General features: G+C 44.3%; 1 protein-coding gene and 1 long non-coding RNA gene across 2 annotated transcripts in view; one reads left to right on the top strand and one right to left on the bottom strand.

Moving 5' to 3' along the window:
• The window catches only part of LOC138830976 (uncharacterized), a 97,367-nt gene that overhangs the window by 33,572 nt on the left and 51,699 nt on the right, over positions 1-12,096 (bottom strand). The gene's annotated exons all lie outside the window — the stretch shown is intronic.
• LOC138809090 (PC-esterase domain-containing protein 1B-like) lies at positions 10,533-12,056 on the top strand. Its single transcript, XM_069995510.1, has one exon. It carries the CDS (start codon positions 10,533-10,535, stop codon positions 12,054-12,056), a length of 1,524 nt encoding a protein of 507 aa, XP_069851611.1.

The following is a 12,096-nucleotide window of genomic DNA, read 5'->3' as shown; positions in this document are numbered from 1 at the left end:
GAGACAGCCAAATGGTAGTCACCTTTCACAGAGCATAGACAAGAAACTTGTAAGTTGTTTTGGTTCTCTATGTAAATCTAGGGATTCCTATGTTAAAGAAGGTCATTAAATATTTTTCTTTCTTTCTTCAGTATTAGGGTTTGAATTCAGAGCCTCTCACTCTTGCTTAGCTCTTTCATTCAAGGCTAGGGCTCTAACCCTTGAAACACAGCTTCACTTTCACCTTTTTTCTGGTTAATTGGTGATAAGAGTCACCCAGACCAGCTGTCAGGGTTGGTTTCTTACCACAATCCTCAAATCTCAACCTTCTAAGAAGCTAGGATTACAGGTATGAGCCACCAGCACCAGCTACCAAATGCTTTTATAGAACTTTTTAGTTCTTACTAAAAGTGAATCTGCATGTCACCTCCAAGGTAAAAAGATACATTTGTTAGGACTTGAGCATATCTCAGAAAACATTAGTTCAATAGGCTACAATATGAGGAGGTGGGGCCTGAAGGGAGTTGTTTAGACCACTTCACGTCATGAATGGATATGCGTGATGATAAAAGAATTAGAGGTCGCAAGTCTAACTGGGCTTGCTTTCACTCACCTGCCTGCCTTTTGCCATGGGCTGACAGAGAAAGAAAGCCCTTTGCCAGATATAGACCACTCCAACTTGGACTTGCCAGCCTCCATTTCCTTCACAAATTACTCATTCTTGTGTATTTTTATAGTAGCAGAAAAATGTACTAAGACAGAAAATTGGTGTCAGTGATCAAGGGTGTTGCTACAGCAATTTTTTTTAAAATGTGAAAGTGGATCTGAAACTAAGTACAGGGGAGAGGCTGAACGGATTTAAAGGAGCAGATTAGAAAAAGCATAGATTGCCGTGTACACAGCATGAAGGGAAACTTGGGTCAGAGCTCAAACAACAAGATCTGTAAGAAAAGAAACACAATCTCTTAGGAATTGGGTTAGTGGCGATGAACAGACTCTTGGCTAAAGAAGAATAGTACAAGGCCCTCATGATAAGGTCTCTTCTGGAAATGAGAAACAAGGAATTACAAACCTGATGAAGGCCTCCCTTGTTACATAATTACCAAGAACGTGGCAGAAATGTGTTCATATCCTAGAAGATGGTGAAAAGCTGAGTTTAAGAGTGATTGCTATGGTTCATGTGCTATAAACTTGGTCTCCAGTGTAGTAACGTGGAGAGGTGATGAAATCTTAAAAGACGGGGCATAGTAGGAAGTGATGAGATGTGGGTCATGGCACCCTGTGAAGGGATTAAAGGAGAAGTGGATTAGGTTCTATAACAGGTTGGTATAGAAGAGTGAGTCTGTCTCCACTCTCTTGCTTTCTTCCCCCCCCCCTTAGGATACAGTCAGAAATTCTTCACCAGAGGCCAAATAGTGATGAATTGGGATAACTGGCAGGAGAATTATCTAAATTCAAGGTGCTTCATGTCTCACTTAGGATATTTATGGTAAAAATGGAAAAAAAGAAAAAAAGAATTTAAAGTCAGAAATTATTAGGTAGAACAGAAAGATTTATGCCTGACCTTGTTTTAAAAAACAGAAACAAAAACAAAGAACAACATTAGGAGAGAATACAAAAGGAATGGCCAAGTGCTGTAGTGAGTGAAATGAGCAATGCCAGGGTTGGTGAAGGAAGGACATTTTTCCCCTCCTCCTACCTCAGCTGGCTCTTATGTCCTATGCTGCTGCTACACACATATCTCCAAATTCTAGCATAGTGCGCCTTACCATCCAAGCCATGGTTCAAATGACCTAGGAGTACTTAAACCAACCATACCAGAAGGCACAAGCAATAAATCTTTGCAGCATCCCTATGTTGCTAATTTTGTAGGGACAAACAATGTAGAAGCTGTAGGGACATAGTAGTTCTCATCAAAGGATGACACACCTGGCCAGGAAACCAGGCCAAGAGTTGACAAAAGGGAAGACACCAGAGATCCCCATTGGGGTAATGCCTAGTGGAGTCATGGGAACAGGACCACCAAAAGAAGTTCCATAAAGACACTTCTGAGTGAAGCCAGGGGAATCGAACAACAACCTGAGACTACAGGAACATAGGGCAACAGTCTGCAACTCCAGCCTAGGACAGCTGCAGGCATTCCCTTCAACCTGGGAGAACAGCTGAGCAACCTCAGCCCAGCAAAGCCTGGGGTCAGGTCGGCCTGAAACTTCAGGAGTCCAACTACAACTCCATTGTACCAAAATGCAAGACATAAAGTTGAAGGAGGTATCCTGAAGCTATAAGGCTTAACATTATTTTCCCTGTTGGAATGTATGCTGTCCCACTATGCTATTTTGTAGATCATGACTTGTAAATCTCATAAGCCTACAGCTGAATTATTTCACACATCACTGATTCCCATGAGACACTGGACTCTGAACTTCGGGGATGTTGCTGGGACTTAAGATGCTGGGTCCCAGGGGCTGGTGGCTCATGCCTGTAATCCTAGCTATTCAGGAGGCTGAGATTGTTGGATCATGGTTCAAAGCCAGCCCAGGCAAGAAAGTCTGTGACTCTTATCTCCAGTTAACCACCAAAAATCTCAAAGTGGCACTATGGTTCAATTGATAGAGTGCTAGCTTTGAGCACAAAAGCTCAGGGATAGATGCCAGGCCATGAGTTCAAGCCCTAGGAGTAGCACCAAAAACAAACAAACAAACAAAAAGTGAAAACAGGGGTTATACGGAGGGGAAGGGACATACAAAGCAACAAAAAAATCATCTTATAAATATGTTAGAAACAAGAGCAAGAAAGAAAAACCATTTGAGTCCTTATCTTGGGGTTCATTTCACCTAACATCAACTTATCTGACCGTTTCTACTTGTCTCAGACATATACTAGTTATTGCAAATATAACCCCTGTTTTCACTGCATTTGATGTTGGTATAATTTGGGGAGGGGAAGGAGAAAAAACAAATTGTTTAAATAGGGATACAGGTGGACCCAGTGCAAAAATGAGATGTTCAAGACATTATGTTGAAAAACGAACTTTACAACTTTGGCAGGGGAGGAGGGGCTGGGAGGGCAGGGATGGGAAGGGGAAACTAAGGAAGAGGCAACAATGCTTGATAAGAAATGTACTCATTATCTTGCTCATGTCATTGTAACCCCTCTGTATGGTATTTTCACAATAAAGATATTAATAATATAAAATAAGTTGGAAACTTTGTCTCTACCACTAAACACAGGAAGATGGGTCTTCATGGTATAGCATAAGGATTAGGTCATGAGGATTCATGATAATTATGAAACAGCTGGAGATTGCTGGAGTTCAATAGCTTGCCTCCTATATCCTCTCCCTTTTTACCATACGATGATGTGACTAGAAGTACCACACCCTGCATGCTGTCCCCTTAACCCTGGTCTTCCACTCTCTAAAAATCTAAGAAATATATCTTCTTATAAATTACTCTATTTTGACAGCACCAAATAAACTAAAAACAATAACAAATAGCATTTTTCTAAATGTGTCTCAAAAAATATTTGGATTTTAGTCTTCTACAAACAAAATCTGCCGCAAATAGTATCCCATAGAACAAGGCTGCAAGAAATAGTGAACTAGATTTTAGTGTTTGGTTTTTGTTTGATTTATTTTTATAAACATTTTATTTTTAATGCCAGGAAATACTGACCTGGACGATGATAGCAGGAGTTCATATAAATGCAATTCGAACTGCTCAATTGCAAATAATGAAGCCACAGAGGAAGAGAGGGACCAGATATTTTAAAGAAAGCATTGTGGTTGCTGAGCTCAGATTTTGATGGAACCTCTATAAAATCCAGACATCACTGCTCCTTCTCATGGATGGTCTGAGCAGCTGATATGTGTAGTAGTACAATAATCATCAAGAAAGCACTAAAAAAGAAACCCAGTAGGTTACCAAAGTCTTAAGCAGACATGTAGCTGAACTGGATTCAATTCTTGTCTTTACTCATCACTCATCACTGCTGCAGCTGCTTCCTTAACATCTGTCATCTTTCTAGATTCTTCTCTGTGACTCCTCTAAAACTTTGCTGTAGAATAATCCAAACATATATTGCCACATCCACTCCATTCCCTAAGCCTCTTCTGAGAACTCCAACCAGAATGACAAAAGTCCAGCCATAGGAGAACAATACAGAATCCTTCCTTCTTATAGCTACAGCAGTAATGCTGACTTTGTCTCTGGCTTTGTGTTTTAATATCTTTGTCCCTTCTGCATGGTCAGATGATCCACCAAAAGGCAGGAAAGGGAATTCGTACAGGAGGCTGGCACAAAATAGATACTAAGTAAGTGGAGGTTAAGGAAAATAGCCTTTAAACTTTTGAACCAGAGTAAGGAGAAGGCAAAGAAAGGAAATATTCTGTGTATGTCAATGATCCCTTTCACTGATGAGGAAGAGAAAACAAGCCTTAAATGGACTGAATGAAGACCAAGCATACAGATGAGATGAAACTGAAACACTAGGTAAACTTTTCTGAATTTTCTCAAGGGCTTTCTAAAGAATCTACAAACTAGATCATTAAATCATACATTGCCACTGGCCTGTGAGGGGCTATTAAATGACAAGGGGAAAAACTGTATGCCAGCAAATATTAGCCAATTTTGAAAAATGGGACAAGTTAGGATCAATGTAAGTATTACATTGATCTCAGCTAAGATTTGAGAATCTCTTATACAAAGGAATAGGTGTGGAGCAAATAAAGAAGTAATGATCTCTAGTGCTTACTGTATTAGTCAGAGTCTGAGCATGGAGCAGAGGACACGCATAACAAAGCAGGGAATTAAGGAGTGTTTGGGAAAGGGGCTCTTCATTGAAGCATGGGTCAGGCTCATAGTAAACAGATACTGAAGTGACTACTACAAGGAACTAATACCATCTATTACAGCACTGACTGTATCTTCCATAGGGCCCCTTGTTAAGAATGATTAAGAATTTCAAGACAGGGAACACAAAGCCTTAAACCAACCTATAGGATCATATAGGTTAGAAGTCTCTCTGACATTTAGGTTTGAAGCTACAGGAAGGCAGAAGTGTTTGAAATGTAGAAAAAAAAAATTAGCTGTCTCTTGAGTCCACTGGAGGGACATTTCAGCCTTTGATAGAAGAACTGAGTCACTTACACTGACATTGATTCTCTGCAGCTGTGGAGAAAGACTTAGGGAAATACCAGTACAAGACCTAGGAACCCAGCTAATATGGCGGATGGACAGCCTCCAGGGAACCAAAGCAAGGCCAAGATAAATGGATTGGGAAAAGAAGGGAGAATATTCTTCATACCTTTACAAAGTTATGTTGTTACATCCATGAAACCTGAAGGCCTTGTATATAAGGACTTTCTCTAGAAAGATATCTGATAGTACTAGCTATTCCTCTTGTATATAAGGACTTTCTCTGATAAAGTGTACTAGTTATTCCTCTTGGGCAGGATGCAGAAAAATATGTTCCAAAAGCAAATATAATTATGTAGCTCAACAATAAATTAAACAATGATATCAAAATCTACTGAATTCCAGATACATTCAAATTGGAAGGAGGAAGGGGGGATACATGCACCACAGCTCCTTTCTAGCTTAGTGTTTTTCATTTTGGTTTGTCGATTCTAGAAGGGGTGCTTCTCAGGCATAGTTTTAGATTGCTGATATGGATACTGAACATCAAGATGAAAGAGTCAGAAGTGTCTTGACAGGCGGGTGCAATAGAATAAAAAGACCTTGGTCAATAGGAACAGTACAGTTCATCTGACATAAAGTCTTCAGATTTGTTCTCAAATTTTAAAAGCCAGAGGCACAGGTTTAGGACAGGGAAGACAACCCTTTACCATGTATTAAAATGACTCATATATTTAGTGGAAGAGAAAGTCAATGTGAGTCACAAGCATGGTGAACCCTCCAAAAATGCAGATTAGATTTTAGGCAGCATTAATTAACAAAAAAGGTGAAAATCCAAATCTGTGATTGTGTTCATCAATCCACACCTAGAGAACAGGATTTACCTTCAATGTCACATATGGATTGTGATGGATTTTGAGAAGAGTAAACTTGGAATGGAGAAGAGCTTTATAAGTTAGGACCAATGACAAAAACTGGATTGGATTTAATAACTGATGTCAATGACAACTTGAACTTGGCAGTGTTGATATTACTGGTTCATCAGCAAACAAAAGAGAAAGAGACAAGCATGAGGTCAACCATCCATGTGACAAGATGAGGGAACTCTTGCTTCCCACACCCCCACGCAGCCATCCACTCCATGTGTAGAGTCGAAATCTGCCAGAACAGAGGATGCAGCTGTCAAAAGCTCACTAATCTCATGATCCTTTAGAAGGGCAGAGGCATAATTCCACAGGGATCCACTTTATCACCATGTAAAGAAATTCTTGTGCCACAGTGACAGTCTTCGGAATCCTATTCCTTTCATTATATCTACTTGAGCCATTCACTAACACATAATGGAAATCATGCTTTAGTCTTAGTAATTGAAGATATTTGGGAGACTGTTCAGGAGATGAATGGGGTCCCAAGTTGTATCCAAATACATTACCAAGATTGTTATGTGGAAGAAGCATCATCATGGTCCTCTAATGTCTGAGTGGATAAAGTCTTTAAAGAAATCAAAGAAAGGACAGGGGAAGCAGAATGTTTTCCAGAATGAACATAAGAACACAGACGAGATAAGTCTTACTATTCATGCAATGTAGGCAATCCAAGCATTAGGTGAGTGTGCAGAGTAATTTTTAAAGATCTCTTACAATAATGAGTTTCTATCATTCATGTTTTCATTTCACAAACATTTATTGAGAACCAGCTATGGACCTTACCTAACATCATCCCAAATGTGAGGATACATCAAGAAATAGAAGCAAGCTATTTTTTTAGACAAGTCTTACAGAATAATATAATGATAATCCAATAATAAAATGTCAGGCAGTTATCAATTTCATCAAGAAAAATAAAGCAGGTGTGGGATTTAACAATGGATAGGATGGTCAGGAAAGGCCCTTCTGGTCAAGTTTATCTTTTCATTGCAATGACTTCTCTAAGTCTTAATCAGCCCCTTCTTAAGGCCCTAAGTTTTCTTCCATATGCTAGTTACCACCTTCATATGGTTTCCTCTTTAAGTCTTTTCTGTTATCTTTTAAGAATGGTACAGAGTGGTTTCAATTTAACAAGTCAGTTTGTGTGTACAAAAAATCTCGATCAATGTCTTCCACAATCTTTCTCAAGGCCATTCAACCCCTCAACTTACCTAGTTCCATCTATCTATCTATCTATCTATCTATCTATCTATCTATCTATCTATCTATAATATATATATATATCTTGAATATTGTAACTGTATTTAACCTCCCTTCCTCTCTCCACTCATTTGCCTCCCTCCCCTCCATCTCTTAACTCTTAAACCCAGAATAATTTCAACTTCTAAACCTGAAGTAAGAGTATAACTAAAGTAATAGTAAAGAAAAGTTACAGTGAAATTTAAAAACAGACTGTCTGTAGCACTTAAGGCTTTATTTGAAACTACTACTTCTATATATCTTATATACAGTATACATGTCTTTCCCCATCTAATATTTCATAATATTTTGGCTCATATCTGTTTTTATAGTCCTAGGTGATTTCTTGGAGTAAAGGAGCCACATCTATTTATTTATAGCCTCTACTTATGTCAAGAAAGTTCTGTCTTCCCTTCATCTACATCATCCTCTTCATTAAGTTAACAAATATAAATCTTTATATTTAAATGGAAATGTGTATTTTATGACAGGAATCAGGATATTCTGACATTATCTAACTGATAGTAACATCTGCTTTTGGTCAGAGAAAAGTAAGTAGTGTCATTCTCCAAGCTTCAAAGTTAACAAGAAGCCAAAAAAAAACTTTATTATTGCTGGGCACCAGTGGCTTACTCCTATAATTCTAGCTACTTAGGAGGCTGAGATCTGAGAATTGTGGTTTAAAGCCATTAGGTTAGGAAAGTCTGTGATATTCTTGTCCCCAATTAAGCACCAAAAAGCCAGAAATGGAGCTGTGGCTCAAATGGTAGAGCTCCAGCCTTGAGTTAAAAAGTTAAAGGACAGTGGTCAGGCCCTGAGTTCAAGACCTAGTACTGGTACAAAAACAACAACAAAACAAAAACAAAAACAAAGAATATTGGCATATAGGCCTAAATCATACATTAACACAAATAGTTTATTAGATTAACATTTTTGTTTTTGTTTTTGCCTGTGTGTGTGTGTGTGTGTGTATGTGTATGTGTGTATGTGTGTGTGTGTGTGTGGAAATGTGAGTAACTAAAGGACTTGGGTATATTTGGAAGATCAGTTGAAAGGATGATTAAAATAATTTTCTGTTAACATAATATGCTAACATCCTAAGATTTTTAACTTTCCAATAAAAGGTCCAGTCATTTATTGTAATATGGTGAGAATTACTTTAGAAATCAGTGGATTTTCCCACCTTTTGGGCCACCAAGTACCATTTAGAGAAGCAGATTTAGCAAGGTGATGCTAATTGTGCAAGGCATTTTGTGTACACAATCCAAAATTGAACAGATGTTATTCAATTCAGGATGCATGTTTCTGGTTTATCCTGAACTCAGAAAAAAATAAATTAAAATTACAGTCCTGGAGAAATAAGGAGCTTCTGATGGTAATTTGATAAAATTCTAGAAAAGACACCTATCTGATCATTGGGGGAAAAAAATTCAGAAAATATAGCCCCTAAAATTCTAAATAGAAGGGTTGAATACACAAGGTCGTCAAAGTCTAATTACTAGGGGGTTGAACACACAAGGTTTGTTAAAGGCTAATTACTACAAAAAAAAAAAACTAGATGGGGCAAGAGTATCATACAATTTAACTATAGAGTTGCACTAAAGAAGGTAAGATTTCTTCCTCTTGCATGACTCCTTTGTAAATATCAGAAAAAGTGATAACTGAGATTTAGGCCATAAGATCAAAGGTAACAACCCTAAACAAAAGAGTAGACTTGCTTGATCAAGTATATAAAGGATTCCATTCACACATCCAGAATATGCTCTCATATATATATGGGAGGAGTGAAAACAGAAAGACCAATATTCAAAGCCAGCAACAGACAGAAAAGTTTGAATCTGCCTTGAAAATTACCACTAGAAACAGGGGATCAATCCAGTGGTAGAAATCTGGGCTAGTAAGTGTCCCCGAGTTCAAAGCCCCGTTCCAGAAGAGAGGAGGGGAGGGTACCTGGTTATTCAAGAGAAATGAAAATCTCAATGTACACATCATTGGTGTAGGAAAAGGTTCACAGCGCCTTTAATAAAGTTTATAAAGTGGACAAAATTGAGGAGTTTCCAGAAAATACTGCTGAAGAAAAATTGAAAAAGCTGACCCTGGCCCCACACCCATGCTTACTTACTATACAATTCCATTCATGTGGAATCCCTGAAATGTTCAAATCCCTTAAGTGCTAAAATTCTGTTAAGGGGGAGGGGGAATAACTCAGTGGGGGGCTGGCATTGTGGACCGGGGTGGGGGAGAGGTGAGCCATTGAGGACAAGGATCCTTGCCATGAGGAAATGAGATCTACCTGGGGACCACCGCTCTCCCAAATGTCAACCACGAAGGAAAGCGGTCAAAGGGTACACGGGGATCTCTCTGGATCATTTCTCACAAGGGCACAGGGACACAATGCACATTGGACAAGTATAAGAGGAAATGAAGTGTTGAGCCTTAGGGTATTTGCAAAGGCCCCACACCATCCACTGGGAAGATCAGGAAGCCCAAGCAGCAGCAGCAACAGTAGCCAGGCTAGCAGGAGCCTGCCACCATGGGAACATCCACCCAGCTGCCAAGACTACGGGGCTGGGCTTGCAGGACGTTCTCCAAGCTAACAAAGAAGAATTTCTCCACGGAAATGGAACGTGCACACACAGCAAAGACGTGCAAAAGGGGCCTCCACCCCACTGCCGCGATGACTGGACAGACAACGCCACCCTGCAGGCTGAGCCCTGAGCACACGTGGCCTGGGATTCCTGTTTTCATGTGTGTGTAGATGTGCGTGTCAACAGGGGCAGCACCCCCATTATGCATGGGGCTCCCATCTGGAGAGAGGGGCTCTGCACGGGGTGTGGGGGGGCCCACACCGCCAGGGGGCCCCACACCCGCAGGGGCGGGGCCTCACAGAAGACCCCGCCCCATCCTCAAGAGCAGGGCCACGTAGGGTGGTACCCACATCCCCAGGGGTGGAGTCACTCAGACTCGCCACGCCCCCAGGGGGCGGGGCTGAGCGATGCCCACACCACCTGGCAGGTTTCCTGCCTCCCCTCCGCTAGGTGGCGCCCTGGATCTCGCAGGAGCCTGCGCAGTTGGAGCCAAATGGTTCCACCATCTCCAGCCCCCATTTTGTTTCTCTCCTTCCTCCCACCTGTGCGTGCCTCTCCTCTTCCCAGTGAGCTCGCGTCCTTCCCCCCGGCTCTTCTCTGACCCCCGACACCCTGCTACGCCCCCCCCCCTCCCCGCTTCTTCATCCCCCCGGGACAGGGTCGGCATGGAGGCGAACCTCTCCAGGCGAACCTCTCCCAGCACGGTCCACCTGCGAGCGCGCGAGGTCCGGCAGCTGCTGCACAACAAGTTCGTGGTCATCATGGGGGACTCCATCCAGCGGGCCGTGTACAAGGACCTGGTGCTGCTGCTGCAGAAGGACTGCCTGCTGTCCCCCCACCAGCTGCAGGCCAAGGGCGAGCCGAGCTTCGAGCGGGACACGCTGCTGGAGCGCGGCCGCTGGGGCGGCGGCGGCGCCCGGCCCCGGCTGCCCGCGCCCCCCGGGGCCCCCCGGGCGCGCTACCGCGAGGTGCGCCAGTTCCGCACCGGCCACCACCTGGTGCGCTTCTACTTCCTCACCCGGGCCTACTCGGCCTACGCCCGCCGGCTCCTCGACCGGCTCCGGCGGGGCCCCCCGACCCCCGACCTGCTCATCCTCAACTCCTGCCTCGGGGATCTGTTCAGGTATGGCCGCCACTTCCGCAGGCGCTACCCGCAGGACCTGGAGAGCCTCTTCGGGCATCTGCAACGCACGCTGCCCGAATCCTGCCTCCTCGTGTGGAACACGGCCATGCCCGTGGCCGACACCGTCTCGGGGGGGTTTCCCCCGTTCGCAGGTTTCCGCTGCCCCCCTCATCTGGGGGAAGACGTGATGGAGGCCAATTTCTACAGTTCCACCGTGGCGGGCAGATACGGCTTCGATGTGCTCGATCTCCACTTCCACTTCCGACGGGCCGCCCAGCACCGGCAGCCAGACGGCGTCCACTGGGACGAGGTGGCGCACCGACACCTTTCCCAGCTGCTGCTGGCCCACGTGGCGGACGCCTGGGGCGTGGTCCTCCGCAGCCCAGACCCCGTAGGCAGGTGGATCGCGGATGCCCACAGTGACAGACATTCAGACACGAGGGACAGGAGACAGTCCCAGGGCAGAAGAGGGGACCCGCGCCCACTGCCCTTGCCCTGGCACCCACCTGCTGCCCCGCCCTGCCGCTCCCCACGGAGGGCTGAGCCCCCCTATCGCGCTCAGATCCCCGTCCAGACCTACCACCGCCCTCACCACCGAGACCCACGTTTGCCCTCCAACCCACCACGCCAAGCTCGCCACCGGTGTCCACCCGCGATGTGCCAGCCACACCCCAGGGACACCACCTCCCTGCGCCAGCCAGATCACAGGGACGCCCCCTCGAGGCGCCAGCCACACCACAGGGACGCCCCCTCTACCAGCCATCCTCACCACAGGGACGCCAGCTCCACGCACCACCCACACCACAGGGACGCCAGCTCCACGCGCCACCCACACCACAGGGACGCCCCCTCCACGCGCCACCCACACCACAGGGACGCCAGCTCGACACGCCAAATGGACTACCCCAGAGAAGCCAGCGCCATGTTTTTCTGCGAGTCAAGACTGGGTCCCATCCGCAGAATCTCCAGTGAGAGCCATGGCCGAAGAAGGGCTCCCCCTTACCCTCCCCGGCAACCTAATGAGTCCTATGCATGCCATCCAAAGTGGTCAGGGCGACGGCCTTAGCAGCCGGTCCCTTTGCCAACAGGTTCTAACCCAGCCTGAC

Source organism: Dipodomys merriami, unplaced genomic scaffold (assembly GCF_024711535.1).
Source record: "Dipodomys merriami isolate MVZ:Mamm:240054 unplaced genomic scaffold, mDipMer1.0.p SCAF_1, whole genome shotgun sequence".
Lineage (NCBI taxonomy): Eukaryota > Metazoa > Chordata > Mammalia > Rodentia > Heteromyidae > Dipodomys > Dipodomys merriami.
The sequence above is the reverse complement of the archived record's forward strand: the minus strand, read 5'-3'. Positions and strand labels throughout refer to the sequence as shown.

Excerpts from the sequence above, each read along its gene's own strand:
- LOC138809090 (XM_069995510.1), top strand. The coding sequence starts at position 10,533 with ATGGAGGCGAACCTCTCCAGGCGAACCTCTCCCAGCACGGTCCACCTG.